The 24,414-nt window shown below is 41.5% G+C and overlaps 1 protein-coding gene across 1 annotated transcript; it reads right to left on the bottom strand.

The window, feature by feature from the left end:
* Positions 1-420: 420 nt before the first annotated feature.
* On the bottom strand, positions 421-16,632 carry LOC109913608 (procollagen-lysine,2-oxoglutarate 5-dioxygenase 2-like; the record flags this gene model as incomplete). The annotated part of the gene is made up of 5 exons (XM_048593362.1): positions 421-971; positions 3,276-3,401; positions 11,785-11,889; positions 14,299-14,417; positions 16,507-16,632. Coding segments are annotated over 5 exons (663 nt in total), but the record flags the coding sequence as incomplete, so codon positions are not given.
* Between the last annotated feature and the right edge of the window lie 7,782 nt (positions 16,633-24,414).

The following is a 24,414-nucleotide window of genomic DNA, read 5'->3' as shown; positions in this document are numbered from 1 at the left end:
CTGTTTCTGTGTGTTTTAGACATCCAGTATCTGCAGTTCCTTCTTTTATTTTAGCCCCTTTTGTTTATCTTCACTGAATTGCATGTTGCATCATCCTCCCCACCTTCTGAATGAGGAAAAGTACTGGGAAACTGCCTGAGATAATTACTCTGCAAATGTCAACTCTTGGCCAACGAATTAAAAAAAATCTTCAAAGTATTTTGTTTCCTTAAAGGTAACTTGCATTTATTCACCATTCACAATAGTGTAAAGCCCCTATTGACTGACTCAAATAAACAGAAAAGTTGGCAAGTTTTACAAGCAAGAATGATTCTTTATCACTTTTAGAAATGTAGAAACAATACAACGAAAGTAAGCAAATTACAACATTTAAAAATAAATTATTCAGCAGGTCTTTCTCCAAAACTGCTTCATAATATTTTGTGCAGTTTTGAAAGACCTTTTTTTCCCATATAATAGTTAGGTAGGTTATGTGCAATTTTGATGCAAGTGATCTCCTCAGTGAAACATGCACCATGAGGATCATTCAAAAACAATTAATTTAAGAGCCCACTTCACTGAAGGATTCTGTACATTATTTATATTGCTGCAATTGACAATCAAAATTATTGTAGTAAATTATCAGTAAGGTTAAATTACTAATTTAATTAAGATATTTAAGCATTGTCCTTTGGTTGATATTATAAGGAGGGTTTCACTTACGAATCATTTAGAATATTGTCATAATAGGATACAGCTATTTGAGATGGAATTTCCTACAAAAGACTTGCCAAAATGAATATTATTACAAAAAACAATATTGCAAAAATAGGACATGCCAACCCCTTACCTGTTCCCTGATATTTCTGCAAAGTGACATATCAGAATCCGTCATCTCCTGGTTAAAATAATTTTTCTCTTTTAAATCTGTTCTCAAGGCAGTTCCTTTGATAAGGTACACGTGCGCTATGTAGGGAACGTTCCATATACCTCTACAAGGAACATCACAAGGAATGTAAATGTGTCATTACCTTTTTAACACAAATATCCTTAAAGTCAAACGTGCACACAGCAAAACAGTACGCATAAATTTAAAAAGTGGTCAAAATGTTCCATTACAAGAACTGTGTATATCTCGCTTAAAAAGGAAAATGCACACTCTAATACGTGTGTATGTCTGCAGTAGTTTAAACATTGGCTGGACCAGCAATTTTTGCCCATCCATACAAAGCACACCCTTGCTGTGAAGTGTACTGCATTATGAGTGGATACTCCCCGAAGATCGCTGGTGCCAAAATAAACTTGTAACGATAGCACTACCAGTGTGTTGCTCGGAAGCTCAGACACATTTTCTACCTGTTTATGTGTCAATATTAAACCATACAACTTTTCTTTAAACACAGAAATAAAGTTAATAAATCAGTAGGTCAGGCAGTATCTGTGGAGAGAGAAACAGAGAGTTAACATTGCAATCTGATCAAACAGTTACATATGACACGTGAATACAGAAGCAGGGAGAGGGAGAAGAAAAGAACAAAAAAGGGAAGGTATGTGATAGTGTGGACAGTAGGACAGTTTAAATAATAAACAGGGTGATAGAAAAAGCCAAGAGGAGATGGTTACAGCGTAAGTAAAGGAACAAATGATGTAAATGGGAAAGTAAAATCACTGCAACAATTTCCTCCTTCTGCTTTTGTTACATTGACACTACAGGAAACATGCAACTTCTGCTGAAATTTATTTGGCACTGGCTAAACCAGGCACAGACTGCTGAAATGGTAGTCCTGATAATGCATCCAACTAACACCATTAAACAAACACAAAAACGGGGAAAATGCCTGAGACAGGTCAGTTTATGATCAGAAATTTTTGAACTTGCTGTTGAGTCTGGAAGGCTGTAAAAGTGCCTGATTGGAAGATGAGGTGAAGTTCAACGGATTGAGGAGCTGCATATCACCCACAATTAGGCACTTCACAAATTCTGGGCTCAATACTGATTTCAACAATTCCGGATGGTAATCACTGCCCCTTTGTTTCTGTGCTTTTTGGTTGCAGTGACAGTTGTTGGCAATGATTCTGATTTTACCATTTACACCAGATGCTACATGACCTGCTGAGCATTTCCAGCATTTACTGCTTTGGTTCAGATTTCTAGCATTTGTAATACCTTCATTTTATGACAAAATCATTATCTTGCACTACATGGTGGTGAGAAAAATACAGCATCATAAAAGTTGGAACAGTTTTGAAATTGTGCTTTACTTGGGAGAAGAAACAAACATTTTCCTAAATGTGTCATGTGGATTGAGTATCAATGTGTACTGAGGATTCACACACTCAATGATTTAGTTGTGCTGCCTCATTGGCAGACTGCCTGTAGAGGGGAGGTGAAGGTCTAATGATATTATCACCGGACTTTGAATCCAGAGGCTCAGGAAATGTTCTGGGCACTCAGATTAGAATTCTGCCATGGTAGAAATTCATGAAAATTGTGTAACCACAGTCAGAAAAAACCCATTTGGTTCACTAATGTCCTTTTGGGAAGGAAACTGCCATCCTTAACTGATCAGACCTACTTATGACTCCAGACCCACAGTAATGTGGTTGACTCTTAACTGCCCTCTAGGCAATTAGGGATGGGCAATAAATGCTGGCCTGGCCAGCCCATATCCTGTGAAGGAATAAGAAAAGTTCCAGGCCTGACCACCAATCCTGGTGTTATTGAGATTAAACAGCCGCTGGCCATTACTTCTGTATGGCTAGATGGTTTTTTTTTATATTGTTCATTCATGGGAATGAGGGCATCACTGGCTAGGCCGAACATTTACCATCATCTTCCCTACTGCTGAGACAGTTGGAGAATTTCTCATTTTGAAACACTTAACAGCATTAACATCCAACAAGGCAATCATCAGGATCATGGGCAGATTAACCAGCCCCTGCACCCATCCCAGAAAAATTCGCTCTTATGCTTTATTTATATTTTTCCACTTTCTAGATCAACAGCCAATCATGATTAACACTACAGACAATTCTTAGGGGGTTTGGTCAGTTCCGTTGGATGGACAACTGGTTTATAATGCTGTGAAACTAACAGTATGGGTTCAATTCCTGTACTAGTGGAGGTTACCATGAAGGACTCCTCTTCTCAACCTTTCTCTCACTTTGAGGTGTGGCAACCCTCAGATTAAACCACCACCAGCTGTCTCTCTATAATGATAGAGCGGCCCTATGGCCCGCTGGTGATTTTATCTTTAGACAATTCTTAGTACAGAATAGCAGTGAATAAAACTCACACTCTATTTCCTTCGACAATATCAACATAATCCTCAGAGCGTGCATAATAACCATCAGGACTCAGAGCACCCCAAAAGTTGGACCACAGTTTTTTATACTGGGTGATCACTGGTGCAATTATCCTCCTGTTGGGCAAGAAACAAGTAACGACTCAGCAAAACAAAAATTACTTTGCAATGAACTTAATGACAAGATGTTGGCAAGTGTCAAATTTAAGAAATTAACTTTTTTTTCTTGCAGATTTATTTATTCTCCTTGTGAACAAAAAAGCTTTATGTACTATTTTAACTACCTTGTGTCAAAATAAATCCACAGAAATTCTCTTAAGATATTGGTTAGAAAGCCAAGATTGGCAGAAGAAACAGCAAAACTATGGGCTGAATCTCAAGGTCAGTGGTGAGGTGAAGGCACATACTACTGACTGTGTTTCAAACCGAGTCTTTCCCAAGCCTGCATATGGGTATGATGATATGATGCATAGGAAAGGCAAGGTATGTGTCAGCGAAATCAGTGAGGAACATACTTTCAGCTCAATGACAAGTTAGTGATTTCAATGATTTTGTAACTTTGTGCCTTTAAGAGAGAGTTGTTCTGTCCTGTTCCTCTTGAAGAGGGGTGTTGTAAACATGGTGCAGAGGTGTCTGCTCCATGGAAATCAGAGTCAATAGCTTTGGGACTTTTTTTAAATAGGCAAAAGAGGCATGAGTGGTTGAAGTCAAGCTCACACAGACCCAAGGTTTTAGTTTTTGCTTTCTGTTGATGAAGTTGGGGTTTTGGCATTGAAGCTGCTAGATACAGCTCTCTCTGCTGCTGCAAAAAAGCTTGAGGTCTCTCTCTCTCTGCTGCTAGATTCATTCTGTCAGTCTTCCTTCTCCTGGACTGGAGGAAGTCGCAAGTGAGGGAAACCTGTTTTGCTGAATTTGCCTTTGCCATGGGTGTGTTTATGGGACACCGCTATATTAGAACAGTCAGTGAGTAGAAGTTAAATAATATATTATTGCATTAAGTATTTTGGTAGAGTTAAAATTATGCTAATTTTTGTTGTGTTTGCATTTTAATTGTTGTGTAAGAATAAAATCTGTTTTGCTCAAAGCTTTGTAGTTTGACCGAATGAATCACATCTGGAATGCAGTGCCTTACACTTGCCTTTAAATAAGATAGCCTGGACCCAAACTTCTCTCTCTTTGTTTTGTTTTGAGGGGTTTGGACTGGTCCATAACAACTTGAACTGATTTCTTTAATGGATCTCTAACTCTAATTTTAATTTTAAATCCCTGTACACCACCCTGTGCTAACCCTCCATTCTGGTTCCGGTTCCCAGCTTCAACCCCACACTCCCGCTCTGCTTACTCCATATTCTGAGCTCTCCTACTTCTTCCCAGATATCAGGAGCCCTATCATAAGACTATAAGATAACGCAACAGAATTAGGCCATTCAGCCTACTGAATCTAATCCACCATTTGATTATAGCTGATATCACTATCTTCAATTCTGCCTCGGAACTAAATCACCATTCCTTTGCTGTCACTGGGTCAAACGCCCATCCTAACAGGACCATGGGGGGGACCTTACACCTCAAAGGATGTAGTGATTTAAGAAGGCAGCTCATCCCCACCTTCCCCAGGGAATTCAGCAATACTCACATCCCATGAACGATTGTTAAAATAAAACTCCTGCTATTTAATTGAAAACAACTCTGAGATTCAGCGTATTCCCAAAGCTGAGGGAGCAAAGGAGAGGGGAGAAGGAGCTGGGAAGTAATGGGAATGAACAGGGATCAGGGCAGAGTCAGGAAGCAGATTTCCAGAAGGCAATTGATAAAGTGTCACATCAAAAGTTATTTCAGAAAATACAAGCTTATGGTTTAGGGGATAACACAGTAACATGGATAGAAGATTGGTTAGCTGGCTGGCTGGCAGAAAACAGAGCGTGAATAAATGGATCTTTATCCACTTGGTAGGATGTGATGAGTGGGATTCATAGTCAACATTAAGACGGGTTTGAAAATATGTTGTGAAAAGGACGTAAGGAGTTTGCAAGATACACATCAGAAAGTGATTGTACTCCATCTACCAGATTTTTGTCCAATGTGAGAAAATATGAAGTTGTTCACTTTGGCAGGAAGAATGAAAAAGCAGAGCATTACTTAAATAGCGAATAACTGTAGAATTCCAAGGTACTGAGGAATCTAGCTGTTCTAGTGCATGAGTCACAAAAAGTTAGTTTGTGGATGCAGCATTTGATGGGATGCTGTTCTACACTACAAGAGGAAATGAATGCAAAATCAAAGATGCTATGCCTCACTTATACAGGGCACTGGGGAGGCCATATTGTAAATACTCTATTTAATTTTGGTTTCCTTGTTTAAGGAAGCTTGAAAATACATTGGAGATGGTAAAAGGAGGTCTACCAAGCTAATACCTGCAAATAAATGGGTTGGCTTATGAGGATAGGAGGGGTTGCCTCTGAAGTTGGTGATGATGGGCTCACTAAATATTTTAAAAAGTGAAATTAGATAAAGTCTTGTTGGCAAGGCAATCAAAGATTGCAGAGGGTAGATGGGAATGTGAAATTCAAAATGCACACTGATCAGATGTGACCTTTTTGAATGGCAGAACAAGCTTAAAGGGCCAAATGGCCTATGTCTGCTCCTTTGTTGAGCATATGGTGGGCAGAATCAGGAGATTGAGGGTGAGTAACAGCAGTTGAGGTCCGAGATTGTTTTGACACACCTACTGGGTCAGTGGTAACACTTCCAATGGAGTCCAACGATCATGGGTTCAAGTCCCATTCAAAAGACTTGAGCACTTCAGCTAAGGTGGTTCTTAGGTACAGTAATGAGTGAGTGTCATAGAGTTGGAGGAGTACCTTTTGTGTGAGATTCTAAACTGACACTCTATCTGCTTAAAGGCTCTCGACAAATGTGTAAGATTTGTTTTGATTTGATTTATTACTGTCACATGTACCTAGGTACAGTGAAAAGTTTTGTTTTGCATGCAGTACGGGCAGATCATACCATACAAAGGGTGATTTAGCAGAGTGAGGAATACAATGTTACGGCTGCAAGAAAGGTGCACAAAAAGCAGGATCAGCATTCGAAATTTGAGAGGTCCATTCAGAAATCTAATACCTCTGGGGAGGAAACTGTTCTTGAACCTGTTTGTACGCGCGTTTAAGCTTTTGTATATTTTACAAGATCCCAGGGCCCTAGTTGAAGACTTGCAAGGCTATTCTCCAATGTCCTTGCCTGGATTTATCCATCAGCTAAAATATCACTAAAACGGTTTTCCCTGGTTATTTAGCTCTGCTGACTGTGGGTGCTTTCTATGCACTAATTGCAACATCTGGATATCAGGAAAGTTAATAAATAATTTAAGGATTTCCACGTTTCTTAACGAACCTCTTCACCTTCAAACTTAAGGCCCTCCATAAAATGCACACCACTGACCAAGATTATGTCCCTTCCTCTTAATTTTTCCTTGGTTTCCCTGTGTCTGTTGTGAAGCAACATGGGGCTTATTATTACACCAAATGTGATATATAGAACATAGAACATAGCACAGTACAGAACAGTACGGACCATTTGGCCCATGATGTAGTGCTGAACTTTTACCCCAATCCTAAGGCCTATCTAACCTCCACCCCTACCTTATACTATCATCCATATGCCTATCTAATAGCCGCTTAAATGCCCCTAATGAGGCCGACTCCACTACCCTCTCCGGCAACGCATTCCACGCCTGACCACTCTCTGAGAAAAGAACCTACCTCTGACGTCTCCCCTATATCTTCCTCCATTCACTTTAAAACTATGCCCCCTCATAATAGCTACCTCCACCCTAGGAAAAATTCTCAGGTTGTCCACTCTATCTATACCTCTGATCATTTTGTATACCTCTATTAAGTCACCTCTCATCCTTCGTCATTCTAAAGAGAAAAGCCCTAGCTCTCTCAACCTTTCCTCGTAAGACCTTCCCTCCATTCCAGGCAACATCCTGGTAAATCTCCTCTGCACTTTTTCCAATGCCTCCACATCTTTCCTGCAATGAGATGACCAGAACTGGACACAATACTCCAGATGTGGCCGAACCATGCTTTTGTATAGCTGGAGCATAACTTCACGGCTCTTGAACTCAATCACTCTATTAATGAAAGCTAACACGCCATACGCTTTCTTAACAACCCTATCCACCTGGGTGGCAGCTTTCAGGGAACTGTGAACATGAACCCCAAGATCCCTCTGCTCCTCCACACTGCCAAGAATCTTTCCGTTAACCCTGTATTCTGCTTTCAAGTTTGTCCTTCCAAAATGAATCACCTCACACTTTTCAGGGTTAAACTCCATCTGCCACTTCTCAGCCCAGCTCTGCATCCTACCAATGTCCCTTTGTAACCTAGATTGTAACCTAGATTTATATTGATACATATAAATGTATCTTCCATTGGAACATTAATGCATTGGTAAGCTTGCATGATCTCCACATGTTGAATGGCTGTAAGTGACTCTATGACCTTTTATTCTCAACTTGGATATGACTTATGGACCAAAAGAAGTGAATTAATGGAATCTGCATCCATTCCTTATTTGGTTCCATAATATGATAGATACATGCATCAAATTACTCACCAACTTTGGTAGAATGACCACTTATACTTTACAGAAATCCTGACAGCATTGAATGAGTGACTAATTCAAAACAGCCTACGTACAAGGCAATATAGTGCGTCCCATTCAAGATCCCAATACTCAGCTTGTAATTTTATGACTGCTTTTAAATACAAGTTTATTGTACGTCAAGTGGTGCACATTAAATCAATGCTTAAACGCCAAGTTGATCTCCTTAAGCTTTTTTCAAATGTTCATTGCATTTTAGTGAAGCGATTAGTTTAATTAAAAGACACATCTCTTATCTCGTGTGTACAACTGCGATTTAATGCATTCCCTACTCAATCTGCAATCACACCTATTGCTGTGCCCTGATTGTGATCCACTTAATTATCCAGAGGTTGGCACTTCAGACCGATGGAGCTGCCAGGAAAGGGCTACACATTTGACTAAGTCGAGCCAAACTGGTAATAGCTTTCCGCAGTTCAGACATCTGGGGAGCATCCACTGAAGCACTGACTTTTAATTAATTCAACAAAGCTACAACAGAAGCAAGTGGAATCCAAAGTGCTTGGTCTCCACAGGGTGGAGCAGGAAGATATGTTTTAAATGGACAAGTAACATTGGGCAGAAGATTTCTGCAGACAGAGTGTGCAATGAACAGAAAATAGTTCCATTAGATTTTCTTGCTTCTTTGATCAGGATGATAAAAATGTTTGCACAAGTTAAATTGCGTTTAAAATAAAACTAGATCTTTCTCCCCCAAAATATTTGGAAAAAGTAAACAGTCATAGGTTATGTAAACATGTATAAATAATCTGGAAAGTGAGCCATCAGAAAGGGGAATTGACAAAATGAAATGGAAGTTTGTTTCGAAAGAACTTTCTAGAACAGGCAACTATTTGAATCCAGGGAGAACATAGGAACAAGAGTAGGCCATTCAGCCCCACAAATCTGTTCTGCTGTTCTACATAGCCCAATCATCTTTATCCATATTAATTCCCCACTCTTTGATACCCTCACTAGGAAAACCAACTGACTTCCACCTTGATATGACCCTGTCTTGGGTGGCTCAGTAGTTAGCACTGCTGCGTCACAGTGCTAGAGACCCAAGCTCAATTCCAGCCTCAGGCAACTGACTGTGTGGAGTTTGCATGTTTTCCCCATGTCTGTTCAGGTTTCGTCTGGGTGCTCTGAGTTTCCTCCCACAGTCCAAAGATGTGCAGGTTAGGTGGATTGGCCATGATTGCCCAGAGTGTCCAGGGATGTGTAGGTTAGATAGATTGGGAAATGCAGGGTTACAGGGATAGGGTAGGGGGTGACTCTGGGTGGGACGTTCTTCTGGGAGTCCGTGTGGTCTTGTTGGGCCAAATGGCCTGTTTCCACACTGTAGGGATTCTAGGATTTCAGTATCCAGATCTTTTCATGGGCTCAGTTTTCCACTCCCCATTTTGTGAAAAACGTTTCCTCATTTCACTTCTTCATGTCCTACGTTCTACACTACCTTCCTCTAGGTTCCCAATGAGAAAATAGCTTCTTGCTTTCATAAATACTGAAACCTTTACCTTTTAAACAGCTCCGTTACATCATCCATCAACAATGTCAACCGAAATCCCTTTGTTCTTCCACTACTGGCAGTCTCTTACCAGTAAGCAAATGTTTTGATTTATCTTTCTAATACAAAGTGAATGATCTCCCACTTCACCACAATGGGGATTTCATCGCCCATCGCTTCTCCAACTTATCCCATTCCCAACCTAGTTTGCGAATATCATTTTGTAACTTGCTGCTGCCTCCTAATTTTGTGTAATCTGCAAACTCAGTCGAGAATATATTTCCTATACATAGCGAAATGCTGGGGGACACCAACATCTTGATGAGTTGAGAAAGCAGCTCACAATGAATAAAGATCTCTGGGTTTTAATATTAGAGGTTAAGAGCACAATAAGAGGAAAGTTATGGTAAGCGTGCTTAAAACACGGGTCAGAATGTTAAGCCATGGGGCGGGGGGATTGTGCGGCTCACCCCTTGATGGAAGGTAAATCAATGGCCAACCGAGAAATTCAGAATAAGCTCAATCTGGTGGTGGATCAGGATCTGGAGTAGTTCCCTGGAATTGTGGTGAAGGAAGATACAACTGAGACCTATAGAATGATATGAAGATAAAAATTTGCAAGGCTACGAGTGACATGATTTCTTGCGTAAAACACTACTGCTAGTATGGTATGGTCTGGGTATTCTTTATATGGTAGCTCTTGTATCATATACCACAAAGACTGAGTTCTTGCTGAGACACATCTCTTGAAGTTCGCTACCACTATTTACAATGCTGTTAAGATCTCTGTTTTACATATAGTCTGGGTTCTGTGCTTATTGCTGTTACTGTGACTACTGTTTCAACAATATTAGTAATAAAGGCCACCAATTGTGAGAAGCATATCCTTATTCTGGAATGTCACATTGCAATATCATCTAACGGTCTTAATGGTACAGTGGCTATCTAGTCTGGAATCTTTGCAATAATACAATGACAAGGAAATGGGGAATTGGCAAGTTGTTCTTGCTTAGACCTGGTATAGGTACATCAGACCAATTGATCTCCTTCTGGATTGCAACCAGTTTATGATTTGACTTCTTGTCCACAATTTCTCTCATGACAAATTCAGCCTGATACTACTGCTCCCATCATCTAAAATGGAAAATCTGGCCTTGGAGTCCTCAGACCCAGGTCTTCATATTTAAACAGCTTGCTGAATGTTGATCAAAAATTAGAACATGGTTAATATTGAGACACAATTCCTTAGCTTCAGGAGGCTAAGGAAATTTGGCATGTCCATAAAGACTGACAATTTTTTTATAGATGCACCATAGAAAGCATCCTATCTGGATACAGCACAGCATGGCATGGCAATTGCTCTTCCCAAGACCGAAAGAAACTACAGAGAGTTGTGAACATAGTCCAGTCCATCACGTAAACCAGCTCCTATTCATTGAATTCATCATTCCTGCTATATCAGAAAAGCAGCCAACATAAAGACACCACCGACAACATCCCCCCCCCCCCCCCCCCCCACCCCAAACCACCTTGGTTATACTCTCTTTCATCCTCCTCCATTGGGCAAAACATATTAAAGTTTGTACAAATGTAAGAACAGATTCAAGAACAGCTTCTTCCCTGTTTTTGTCAGACTTTTGAATGGACCTCTTTAATGTTAATGTTGATCTTTCTTTGCACCTTCTCAGTAACTGTAACACTGTATCCTGCACTCTGTTCCGTTACCCTGATGTACAGTAAAGTATGTAAAACAACACTTTTCACTGTACCTCGGTACACAATACAGTAATAAATCAAACCAAATAAAATCAATATCAGTGAACTGGTTTCATGAGGTAGCCTTTATACACATCCTGGCAGGAGTTGGGAGTAGGCAGAGACATTGAGCAAGTTACAATCAGCTTCTCCACGTTCGATCAAACTTCGCTAATTACTGACTACATTTTTTCTGTAAACAGGGATTTTATCACTACATGATTAACCACTGACACCTTTGGGAGCATTTTTGACTCAACCATTCCAGGTTTAGAACCATAACTTTATGGAATTGCCTGCAAAGAAGTGAAGACTTTGTAAAGTTCGGATTGTGAGTACATTGCCCTGTTTTTATTCAGGTTTAAGAACAGGAGAAACATGTACGGTTGACGGACTGAATCATAGAGTCATACAGCACAGAGAGGCCCTTCAACCCATCGAGTCCATGCTGACCTATCCGCACTAGTCTCACTTTCCAGCACTTGGCCCACAGTCTAGAATGTTACAACATTTGAAGAGTTCATCCACATAATTTTTAAAAGGTTGTAAAATCAATTTCAATCAGCACAAAGTTGTAAATTAATCTGTTACCTGTTTTGCTCAATTAATATTTTCAGCGTATCTGCGTTCGTCAAAACAACATCAGAATCAAGATTGAAGTAATAATCACACTCTGGATCCTGGCGACAGTAATCCCTATATTAAGAAAAAGAAAGAGGACAATAAGCAATGGTAAAATTAAACTTCCCTCAAATCCGCAGTGCTGACCTACTCAAAATCCCTGTCTTTAGTAATAAAAATAATCACAAAGTTCCGTTTTTCCATGAGGATTTGCTAAAGACATTATGTTTATATTTCCAGAATTAAAAATAGAAAAAAAATTATAAACTTCCAACAAAAACTTTTAAATAAAATTCGCTCTTCCGATGCCTTTGTGCTTCCTTTTTTGAAAAGGGTGAACATTTTTATAACAGGTCAGTCGGTCAGCTCTCAATCAGGCCAGCTGCCTGATGGGAAACTGGCTTGAAATTTTAAATATTTATAATAGAATATTAAAATAGAAATATTAAAATTGACAATCATTACGCTCCCAATCTTTCAGAGTTTCTGAGCCACTGAAGGCACCCCTGCATCCTAACCCCCGTCAAAACCAAAGCCAAAGGTTAGCTTTAATTTTGCACAATTTCAATGTGTTGTCTCTGCACTGTTGTGGAGAAGACCAAACAGCTCATGACAATCTTGCATGATCTTAAATCATAAGAATGTAAAACCTAGGGATCAGGATTAGGCCATTCAGCCCCATGAGCCTGCTTCGCAATTTAATACGATCATGGCTGATCTCATCTCGGACTCACTTCCACTTTCCTACCTGCCCTCCATAACTCTTCAATTCATTACTCATCAAATATCTGTCTATCTCCTCCTTAAGTTTATTCAGTATCCACCGTACTTTGGGGAAGTGAATTCCACAGATTAATAATTCTTAGAGAGAAGTAATTCCTCCTCATTTCTGCTTTAACTTTGCTAACCCTTATCCTAAAACTATGATCTTGTCCCTTTAAAACTCTGGTGATCCACACTGGCAAAAAAACAGATCTGCATCCTCACCTCACTATCAACATCCTGGGAATTGCCATTGACCAGAGACTGAACTGGATGAGTCATATCAATACTGTGGCTACAACAGAAGTTCAGTGGCTAGGAATTCTGTAGCGAGTGACTCACTCCAACTCCCCAAAGCCTACCCACCATCTACAGGGCACAAGTCAAGAGTGTGATGGAATACTCCTCCCTTGCCTGGATGGGTGCAGCTCCAATAACACTCAAGAAGCTTGACACCATCCAGGACAAAGGCACCTGCTTGATTGGTACCACATCCACAAGCATTCATTCCCTCTACAGCTCAGTAGAAGCAGTGTGTACTATCTACAAGGTGCACTGTAGAAATTCACCAACGCCCCTTAGACAGCACCTTCCAAACCCACAATAACTTCTAACCAGAAGGACAAGGGCAGCAAATACATGGGAACAATACCCCCTGCAAGTTCTCCTCCAAGCCACTCACCATCCTGACTTGGAAATGTAACACCGTTCCTTCAGTGTCACTGGGTCGAAGTCCTGGAATGCCCTTCCTAATGGCATTGGGGGTTTACCTACAGCTGTTCAAGAAGGCAGCCCACCACCACCTCAAGGAGTAACCAGAGATGGGTATTAAATGTTGGCCTCAACCAGTGGCGCCTGCATCCCAGGAGTAAATAAAAAAAAAATTCCCTTCTAGGCAGTAGCAGCCAATCTAATGGTGTCATAGGAACATAGGAAATGGGGGCAGAATTAGACCATTTGGCCCTTCTAACTTAAGTCCATTGAACTAAGTCATGGCTGTTCTTCTGCCTTAACTTTGTCTTCCTCATTTATCAGCAGTACACAGTTTAATCTTTTAAAATTAAAACAAAATGATAATTTTCCACGTATAGTTTAAAAAATGATTACAGGAGAAAGATATCAAATTAAGATCAAGTGTATAAAGCGTAGCAGGCGGCCATTTGGCCCATTGTGCTTGGACTGGCTCGTTAAATGATCAGCCAAAAAGTATAAAAAGGGTCTTGCAGAGCTCTTTTTATACTCCATTTCCTTTGAAATGTAGGCTACAATTCCATTTGTCTTCCTTATTAACCACTGAACTTGGATGTTAGCTTTTTGTGATTAACAGACGAAGACTCCCAAACTCCTCTGTTCTGTAGCTTTCTGGACTCTTTCTTTGTTCTTCCAACCAACTGCCAAGTTTATGCCCACATCCCTCTGCAGACTGTGTGTGTTTGGTTGCTGTCTCTGGGAAGCTAGTGGTCATCGTGTCATCGTTCCCTCCCATTCTGAGGAAGATACTCCACTGTCTTCAGCTGCCATAGAAACAGACCCTTCGGTCCAACTCATCCATGCTAACCCTGTGTCCTAGTTCAGCTCCTGAAGGCTATTTAAACACCGGCCTATCAGTTGTACTGAACATTTGCAGTGATAAGTTATTGGTTGCAGCAAACAAATGAATGACACTGACTCATCACCAGTCCAGTTCAGCCATGGTGACAGCATTGGAAAGCAGAAACTCACATTCCCATGTTCCTGGCATCTCCTTCACTCAGGATCTCCTCAGGACCCACAAACTTCGCTTCGAGTTCACCTTTGTGTTTCTCCCAGAACTTGTGTATATGTCTCTCATGGTAAACCTCCTACAGAAGGGTTTAAAGAAACAGAATTAATGACCCACGTTTGCTAGTCAAGGGTGAACAAATGGTGCTATTAATGCTTCGGGCTGCACTCCTGCTATCAACCAAAATGAGCAACAAATTAAAGCTCATTAGTAAGTTACCCCTGCATGATGCCCTCGCCTGGGTGAATAAGGCAAACCACTAATCAGAATGAAGAATCTGCATTGTCCATGGAGTTTTAACCGGGCTTGTGGAGGTGGGTCTGGAGTTGGTGAGGAGAAACATTTGGAACAAGATGTTGGACAGGAATATTGACATGTTCTGTCCCTGCGCCCTTTGCCCGAGGTGGTTTCTGTGTTCTGATGCTAACGTATCTGGGAAAAGCCACTTGAGGTGGTTAATTTTATCCAGAATTAAGACTCTAATAATGACCATGAAACACCCATCTAGTTCACTAACATCCTTTAGGGAAAGAAAGTGCCATCCTTACCTGGTCTGGCCTACATGTGACTCCAGACCCATAGCAAGTTGTTGACACTCAACTGCCCTTTGGGCAAGTAGGGATGGGAAATAAATGCTGGCCTAGCCAACAATTCACACATTTCCCAAATCAACAGAGAAAAATTAAACAACTAGCAGGAATTGTGTGTGCGTGCAATGAAATGTTACCTGTGGAGCATGGGATCCATTCCCTCTCCAGGTGTCTGTACTTTATCAACTCATAGGGAGGAGAGTGCCTGAAATAACTGCACAGAGGCTGGTATCCCATCACCAAGTCACCCTTTATTTACATATGCACAGTACATCAGCTCTGACCAGCCAGCTTTAAGCCAGTCCCTAGAGTGAGGAGAATCCCTAAATCTCCTGTTTATATCTGTCAGCCAGGGCTCCCTGATTGGCCCAGGTTAACAGCCCCAATCAAGGAGCTCATAGTCAATGAGATCCACCTGGCCCTCATTCTAATGCAGTACAGTGCCCAACAGATGTTTCAGGAGCAACATGCAACATGCAATCTGCAGCTTAAAGGACACGATTGGGTTAGCCTGAGATCATCTGCAATCACAGTGATCACCTCCCACAGATGCATGTTGCTGGTGGTCAGCAAGGTGTTGACATTTCCTTCAACCCGTGTAGGGCTTCCATTCTGACGCTCCCTCTCTTGTCCCATTCGTTAAAGCTGCACTGTCACTGTAGTGAATGAAGGCTGCCCATGTAGTCCTCACTTAGAGTCTACTCCCCTACCCTACCCTACCGCAATCAACCTTCTCAAGCTGCCCATCACCATGAACTCAGTGATCACTCAGTCGCATCCTGTGACTGGAAAGCTGCCAGAAGGTTGGACATTGCTGCAGCTACTATGGTAATTGGGTTATTAAACCCAAAATAGATTTCTGTCCAGAGATAGTGCGAGCAAATGAGAAGATGCAGTCCACAAAGTTAAAGCATGGAAGTGCCAGTTAGAATGTTTAATTCATTGTAAAATCATGTACACGGTGTCCTGCATTTACAAACTGTCATACCTACAAACGTAATCCCGTACAGCGGTGGAATTTTAAATACCTGACATATAAACATTTCCTGTATTTACAAACAGCTGTTTTATTTTGTCCTGCACTGTGTTCTGACTTGTGGGTACATGACTTGTGAACAAGTCCAGAATGGAACTCATTCGCATCCCAGTGGCTTTTGGTACAGATAGTTCTTCCCACTGTCATGTGTGGGAATGGCCATTCATAATTGTGAGGTACACATACAGCAAAGCTTGCGAAGGAACAGAGCAAATTATAGACAACGGCTGTATGGTTTCTGTTTTATTATGCATTTGTGGATTTTGGAATTGTTGCCAATTTACTCCATAATGTTGGTAGGTAATCTATGTCATTTTTACTGCAAAATCTGCCCAATGTTTAAACCAGAACCAGAACTATGCACCAAACACAGACAAAAAATATTACCAAGGGTAGAAAGCCAACTTTCATATTTTTACCCTAACATTTTTTTTCCAAAGAACAGCTGGATTATGAGGTTCTTGCAACTGTCATTCCCACTTCATCTACACTAGGCAGTTAACAGTATCAGGGAATTGCAAACTCATTAATGGATCACTCACTTTATTGTGAATAAAGAATTTAAGCTTCTCCCTTGGATAATTGATGGTTAGAAGTCTTTCCAAAAACTCTGGAAGAAAAGGTGTTGGCTGTTCAATGAATATGCCGACAGTCACTCTGGGATATTCCTAAATAAGAAGAACATTGAGTCAGATTAATTATTATCACATTACTGTAACCAATTGTAAGTTAAATTCAAGATGTTCAAACAGACATTAATCAAATTACTTTCAATGACAATGTCACAGAGGGATTTTTAACTTTGTTAAACGCTTAATCAAACAGATATCATTCAAAATAAAAACTGAAAGAACTGTGGATGCTATAAATCAGGAACAAAAACAGAAGTTGCTGGAAAAGCTCAGCAGGTCTGACAGCATCTGTGAAGAAAAAAATCAGAGTTAACGTTTCGGGTCCAGTAACCCTTCCTCAGAACATATTGAACTTTGCGTATTGTGAAATAGAGTGAATTGCTTAAAAGGCAGTGAAATTTTCCACTGATATATATGGGAATTGTTGATGAAATTGACAATGTTGTTCCTTGCTCAGTACAGCCGTCCACTGAATACAAGCATTTCAAGTTTACAAGAATTGTTCCAGGAATGAGAGACTAGTCATGAGAATAGACTGAAGAAGTTGAGGCGGTTTTTCTTGGAAAAGTAGTGGCTGACAGGATTTTGAAAACCACTATCAAATCTTATGCGTGGGCTGGACAGAGTTGATGGGGAGAAGCTTTTCAGGCTCATGAAAGAAGAAAAAAGGACAAGCGGGAATACATTTAAAGTGATGTGCAAATGAAGCAAGGGTGATGCGAGTACAAAATGTTTTCACACAGTGCATATAGTTAGGGCATGGAATGCACTGCCTGGAAATATAGAGGAGGCAGGTTCAACTCAGGTATTCAATGAATGACTATTTGGTTAGAAATAGTGTACAGAGAACAGGCAGGAGATTAACAAGAGAATAGAACCAGGGCAGGTATAATGGGCCAAATGACCTCCTCTGCTCTGTAATAGTTCTGTGGTCTCAAAATAATTCATACCACAATAGGTAATAAACTGCTGTGATGAGACTGGACAGGAGCAAAGGATACACCTGTTTTTGCATCTGCTCAGGTCACCTGCTCACTAGACATTAAATCCGCCACTGAAGGGATGTGAGATGGGAGTTCATAAAGGTGGAACAGACTTACGAAGTTCCAATTGTTCATTAACCAGTTTGCTCCACAATCACACCTGGATCAAATAATTTGCACATGTTTATAATCTCATAAAAACCTCTAATACAAGTAAAATACTGGTTGAGAGCCACAGACATGTAAAACCATGACTAGGACTAAACATCCTTCACTTTTTCAGGTCAACAACTAGGGATTGGCAATAAACGTAGCCTTGCCACTCATCACTGAAACCACAAAGAAAATAAGATCACAACAATGTCACAACTGCACAGAGCAACACTGTGAAAATGCAACGGGAACTTTCAAATAAAATTAAAGAACGAACATGCCTAGAAATGTTCTCAACAGCGGGGGAAAGATAGATCCTGTTCTAGGTAAAGTTGCCTTAGCCCAAGAGGAGCATAGAGCTGGTCTCTCATTAGAGAGAAAGATGACTGGTGGTGGTTTAACCTGAGGGTCACAGTGCCTCAGGTGAGGGATGAGGTTGAGAAGGAAAGTTCTTCATGGTAACATCAGCCAGTGTGCGAACTGAACCCACACTATTGGTGCCACCCTGCATTGCAAACCAGCTGTCTAGCCAACTGGCTCCACATTAATAATACAATGATTGAATCAGGATTCAAATAGCCTAGAATTTACTTACATCCCGTTCATGAATTGTAGGTCAACCTGCAACACCCTGGAGCCCTCCTTCTTTGTTTTGTGACACCTCAGGGAAATGCTCCTCAAAAGTTTCAATACATCACTGGCAAAGCTTGATTTTGGGCATATTTTGATTTGGTAATCAGCCCTCCTGCCAGGAAACCACACTGATCTTATAAACACATTGAAACAGGGGTTGGAAGTTACCACTAGAATCCAAGAAGATTTTGGTGTGAATCAGCGCTACCTCTGCAACTTAATCGTAGGATCCCTACAGTGTGGAAGCTAGCCATTCAGTCTATCAAGTCCATGCTGACCCTCCAAAGAGCATCCTATCCAGACCCCTACCCTTTCCCTGTAACCCCACATTTCCCGTGGCTAACCCAGCTAGCCTGCTCACCCTTGGACACTGTGGGGCAATTTCCCATGGTCAATCCGCCTAGCCTGCACATCTTTGGGCTGTGGGAGGAAACCGGAGCATCCGGAGGAAACGCACGCAGACATGGGGAGAACGTGGAAACTCCACACAGACAGTCTCCCAAGGGTGGAATCGAACCCAGGTCCCTGGCGCTGAGACAGTAGTGCTAACCGCTGGGCCACTGTGCCACCCATGCTCATTATGAGGAGGTGACAGTTTGCAGAACTCTCTAGTTGGCATCATAAGCTGGTGTCAGGTAAAGCTGGAAGGGTTCAGTTAGTTTGGGTGATGAAGAGAGAATGCAGCAGAACACCAACAGACAGGTTCAACTGTTGCCCCTGTAGAGCTGGATCTTGGGTCTACCAGCCCCTCTTGACTTATTCCATAATGATATCAAGGCAGGGGCTTGATTAGCAAACCCTTGGTGAGCTGCAGCAGATAAACACTGCATACTGGTCACCTGGTGCAGCTGCCAAGGCATCTGGGTCCACCTCAGTTCTGGGATGATGGGCAGGAGAATCATGTGTTTGGGGCAGCAGCACAAACCAAAGCTGAACTGCAGGTACAGCAGATAGCAGGTCACAGTCTAAGGATAAGGGGTTGGCCATTTAGGACTGAGATGAGGAGAAAGTTCTTCACCCTGATAGTGGGGAGCCTCTGGAATTCTCTGGCTGGCCAGCATTTATTGCCTGTCCCTAATTGCTCTTGAGAAGGTGGTGCTGAGCTACCTTCTTCAACCATTGCAATCCATGTGCTGTAGGTAGGCACAATACCAGGACGGCATTCCAGGATTTTGTCCCAGCAACACCAAAGGAACGGTGATGTATTTTCAAGTCAGGACAGTGAGTGGCTTGGAGGAGAACTTGCAGGTGGTGGTGTTCCCATGTATCTGCTGTCCTTGTCATTCTACAAGGAAATGGTTACGGGTTTGGAAGGTGCTGTCCTCTCTTGACTATAATTAAATTTCTTGTGTAGGTTTTCTTGTACTGTGTGGGACTTTTGAAATCACCTACAACTTGGATCTACTTGAATAACAGAAATTACCTGGAAGCGATTCTGATAACTAAGTTATAATACTTTTTGAGGGGAACTTTTAAGCTTTAAAGGGTTCTTTAAGTTGCATTCCTAATTGCCTGGTGTATAGTTTTCCTTCTTTTATGTGAAGTAAGTATCATTGATAAAGCCAGCATTTGTTACCCATCCTTAATTGCCCCTTTAATGGGGTGGCTTACTAGGGCCATTTCAAAAGACTGTTAAGAGTCAACCCATTGTGGTGGATCTGGACTTGTGTAGGCCAGACCTACAGCAGATTTTCTTCCTTAAAAGGGACATTAGCGAACTGATGGGGTTTTATGACAATGTTTGAAACACAAACAGATTAGTCACGAACTTACTGAATGGCAGAGAAGGCTTGAAGACTCGAACAGCCTATCTTCTGTCCCTAATTTGTAGGTTCGTATGGGTTTTGTGGGCGCCATTACTAAGAATAGCTCTCAATTCCACATTTATTCATTAAACTTCACCAGCAGCAGTGGTGAGGATTGAACCAGAGTCCTCACACCATGAGGCTGGGCTTTGGGATTATTGCATCGGTGACATTATCTCTAACGCCACCATCTCTTCCGCTTGTAACACTGTCTTGCAGAGTACATAATTTCAGCCTCCCACTCCATAGGCCCACAGGAATCTAAGATGCAATGGTGCAAGGTCACTCATCATACTCACCTAAAAGTGCATCAAAATGGAAAAACTAATTCTATTAGTTTCAGCAGCTTTACTGACAATACTTTTGTTTAGGATAAGGTGGTATTCTTATTTCTGAAAACCTGTTAGCAGCAACCAAAGCTGAACTGCTGATACGGCAGATAGCAGGTCACAGTATAAGGATAAGGGGTTGGCCATTTAAGACTGAGATGAGGAGAAAGTTCTTTACCCAGAGAGTGGGGAGCCTCTGGAATTCTCTGCCACACAAAGCGGTTGAGACCCAACACACTGAATCTTTACCAGGTCAAAAATCACACGACACTATGTTATAGTCCAACAGGTTTATTTGAAAACACAAGCTTTCAGAGTCTCATTCGTTCTTTGGGTGGAATGCGACTCTGAAAACTTTTATTACCTGCTGGACTATAACCTGGCATCGTGTGATTTTTGATCTTGTTCAACCCCAGTCCAACACTGGCACCTCCACATCTTGAATCTTTACAAGAAGCAGTTAGATATAGTTCTTAGGGCTGAAGGGATTAAAAGGTATGGAGAGAAAGTGGGAACAGGGGACTGGATTGGTCGATTAGCCATAATCATATTGAATGGGGGAAAGCAGGCTCGAAGGGCTGAATGGCCTACTCCTATTTGCTGTGCTTCGATATCCCTAACCAAGACGCCTCAGGAAAAAGACAGTCAAGTTCTGTGAATCAGTGAAAATATTTAGGTATTCATAGAATCCCTACAGTGTGGAAACAGGCCTTTCGGCCCAACAAGTCCACACCGACCCTTGGAGCGTCCCACCCAGACACATTCCCCTATAACCCACCTAACCTACACATCCCTGAACACTATGGGCAATTTAGCATGGCCAATCCACCTAGCCTGCACATCTCAGGACTGCAGGAGGAAACTGGAGGAAACACACACAGACACGGGGCGAATGTGCAAACTCCACACAGATAATCGCCCGAGGGTGGGATCCAATCCGGGCCCCTGGTGCTGTGAGGCAGGGGTGCTAACCACTGACCACTGTGCCATGTGTAGATTGATGACATGCAGATGTTCACACTGGTGTGAGCTTCTTCACCAACCCCAGCCAACTCTGTGCCTGATGCCAATAAATCATTTCCTGGCCAGCTTCTGTTTTAGTTCAGTACAAATATTTCCCTATGATTAGGGTGAACATAAAATCCTCATGCAAAAATGTTTAGGAATTAACACAGGATGAACCTTGGCTTCTATCAGCTCCATCTTTACATGGCTCCATGATTTACAAGATTGGGTTCAACTGCACCATAATAAAAGCAGTGTTGCTATCCAACAAATTTAACAATAATGTTTAATGTTTTTCCACAAGATACATTGCCACCCTCATAAGGTTAAATCTGATATCTTTCCTGATGCTATTCTAACGTTTCCCACATGCAGAAAAGTTGATGCACATTGTATGTGGGTCAAACAGCAGTTTACTTTGCACTATGTCATTGAGCTTGGCTGATCTCATTGCAATGTGCAACATCTCCAACAAATAACAAAAGATGAAAACTCACAGGCAACTCATTTGGCTTTGTCAGCCCATTCCCAAGAAATGAACTTCTCTCCCCGGTGAAAACAGTTCAAATCAAGGACAGATTTCCAGATAATATTCCTGACGCATTTACAATCTGTTTATGCTGATTAAAAGCTAATGTGAAATATTACGCTGTGAAGGGTCACTTCACGAATCAGTTTGAACGAACAAGAATTTCCTACACCCCAGTCATGAAAAGCAAGCGTACATCCGAACAGATCAAGAACGGTACACATTCTAACGTTTCAGCTGCATTTTCTCTGGCTGCTTCGCTATACTGTTCACAACCTACTCTAATGTTCAATTCTCTCTGCACATTTGGCCTACAGTCAACTGCTTCAATCCCAACAGAAATGTTAACATCTTAACAACAATCACACCATTTGAAATATGTCTTGAGCAGGGTCATATTCAGCAATGCTGTTGACACGTCAAAGTAAACATTTACATTCTGGTTCGGGGTATTCTGATATTTTTCACCTGGTTAAAGATCAAGGGGAGGATTTCCTGACCTGCATACCTGCATTGCAGGGACCAGTTTACTGATTTTTGCACTTACATGAAACAAGAATGGATAAAAATGGCCCACCCCCAACAGCCTGCTACCGCACGTCATACTGCTCGAATTACACACAAACTGCTAACACAGAGTCCGGATTTAGCTTCATGCTTCCCAAGCAGAGAGTGAATGGAATATACACCCAAATTTACAACCAAAAGGAACAAAGCAGAGAACTACAGATGCTGGAAATCTGAAACCAAGACAAAAATCGCTGGAGAAACTCAGCATTTGTGGAGAGAGAAAGCAGAGTTAAGGATTAATGGACTCAAGACATTAACGCTGTTTTCTCTCCACAGCTGCTACCTGAGCTTCTCCATCAAATTCTGGTTTTGTTTCAATTGAAGAGAAAGTGGCTGCAGAAAGGCACAACTATTTGGGTGGTAAAAATTTGCATGGGCAGGACAAAGGGTCAGCAGCTAATTTGTGAGTAGTGAAGAGCCCAAAACCCTATTTGTTGCAAACAGTTGCATTCCAGGGCTAACAAGGTGTAGAGCTGGATGAACACAGCAGGCCAAGCAGCATCATAGGAGCAGGAAGGCTTTATCCTTTCTAAAGCAGAGTCCAGGAGCATGCTTCATAACAGCCAGAGACAATAGTGTGCTCACCATCCGTGGACCCTGGAAACAGATCAAGAAAAATACTCTAACACAGCACCCTTCAAGTCAGCAGGGGCAAGCCACACACTTTATAATGCAACTCTGGACTCTCACTGTGTTGCAATCTATGATTCTATGATGTCAGACCTCAAAAGGTCATTACCAAGGTCTGACGGTACACCAGTATTACATGCCAATTTAAGAAATCAAAATCTGCAATACATTTATTGCTAAATACTACCAGGTCATTAGATAATGCTTGTAGCTTCATCCTTAATTACAATGCACTCCTGTAACTCTCTCACACTCAAGCTGAGTTTTACAAATGAAATCTTTGGAGTACTATCACTTTGAATAAATGAGTACAACGTAACCCAGTTACTTGGGGCATGGCTAATTACACCTTCGTTAGGAAGCTCCTTGGCAGTTGAGTTTAAAAAGGTTGCCTGTTTAAACACCAATCTGAAGAACACAATGTAGGTTGGCACACCGGAACAGTACTCGAGTGCCGCACTGTCACAGGTGCCCTCTTCCAGTCAAGACATTAAACCGATACATCCCCCTCCTCAGGTCAATGTAAAATACCACATGGCACAATTTGAAGACGATCAAGGAGTATACCTAAGACACTTTTGAAACTTATCCCCTTACCCAATACTGTTATAACAGATTATATCATTATTTACCTCGTGGTCTGATACCTTGCTGCATGCAACATGGTTCCTCAACTTCCTACATTATAACAGCAACTACACTTAATTGGCTGTGAAACACAAATGGATGTCCACAGGTGTTGAAAGATGCTATGCTAAGGTATGGGGACGTAATGACCCAGTTGTATGATGGCAAGACTAATAGTCCAGGAACCCAGGTAATGTTCTGAGGAACCAGTTTCAAATCTTGGATGGTGGAAATCTTTTATTCAATAAAATACATCTGGATGTGACAGCTTAATGTTGATTGTTGTAAAAACCCATCTGGTTCACTAATGCCCTTTAGGGAAGGAAACCGCCATCCTTCCCTTGTCTGGCCTAAACGTGACTGCAGACCCACAGCCGTGTGGTTGATGCTTAACTGCCTTCGAAATGGCACCCAGATCCCTAGGTGGGAATAAAATAATTTTAATACATTCTGACATACAGGGGATACTTCAATTCTTTATCCCTTCTTTTTCTTCATTGGCAGGGCCAGCATGTATTGTCCATCCCTCATTCTCCAGAGGACAGTTAAGGTCA

The sequence above is a fragment of the Rhincodon typus genome, unplaced genomic scaffold, assembly GCF_021869965.1.
Source record: "Rhincodon typus isolate 14 unplaced genomic scaffold, sRhiTyp1.1 hic_rhity00002709, whole genome shotgun sequence".
Taxonomy (NCBI): Eukaryota; Metazoa; Chordata; class Chondrichthyes; order Orectolobiformes; family Rhincodontidae; genus Rhincodon; species Rhincodon typus.
Note: the sequence above shows the minus strand (reverse complement) of the source record. Positions and strands in the feature narration are given on the sequence as shown.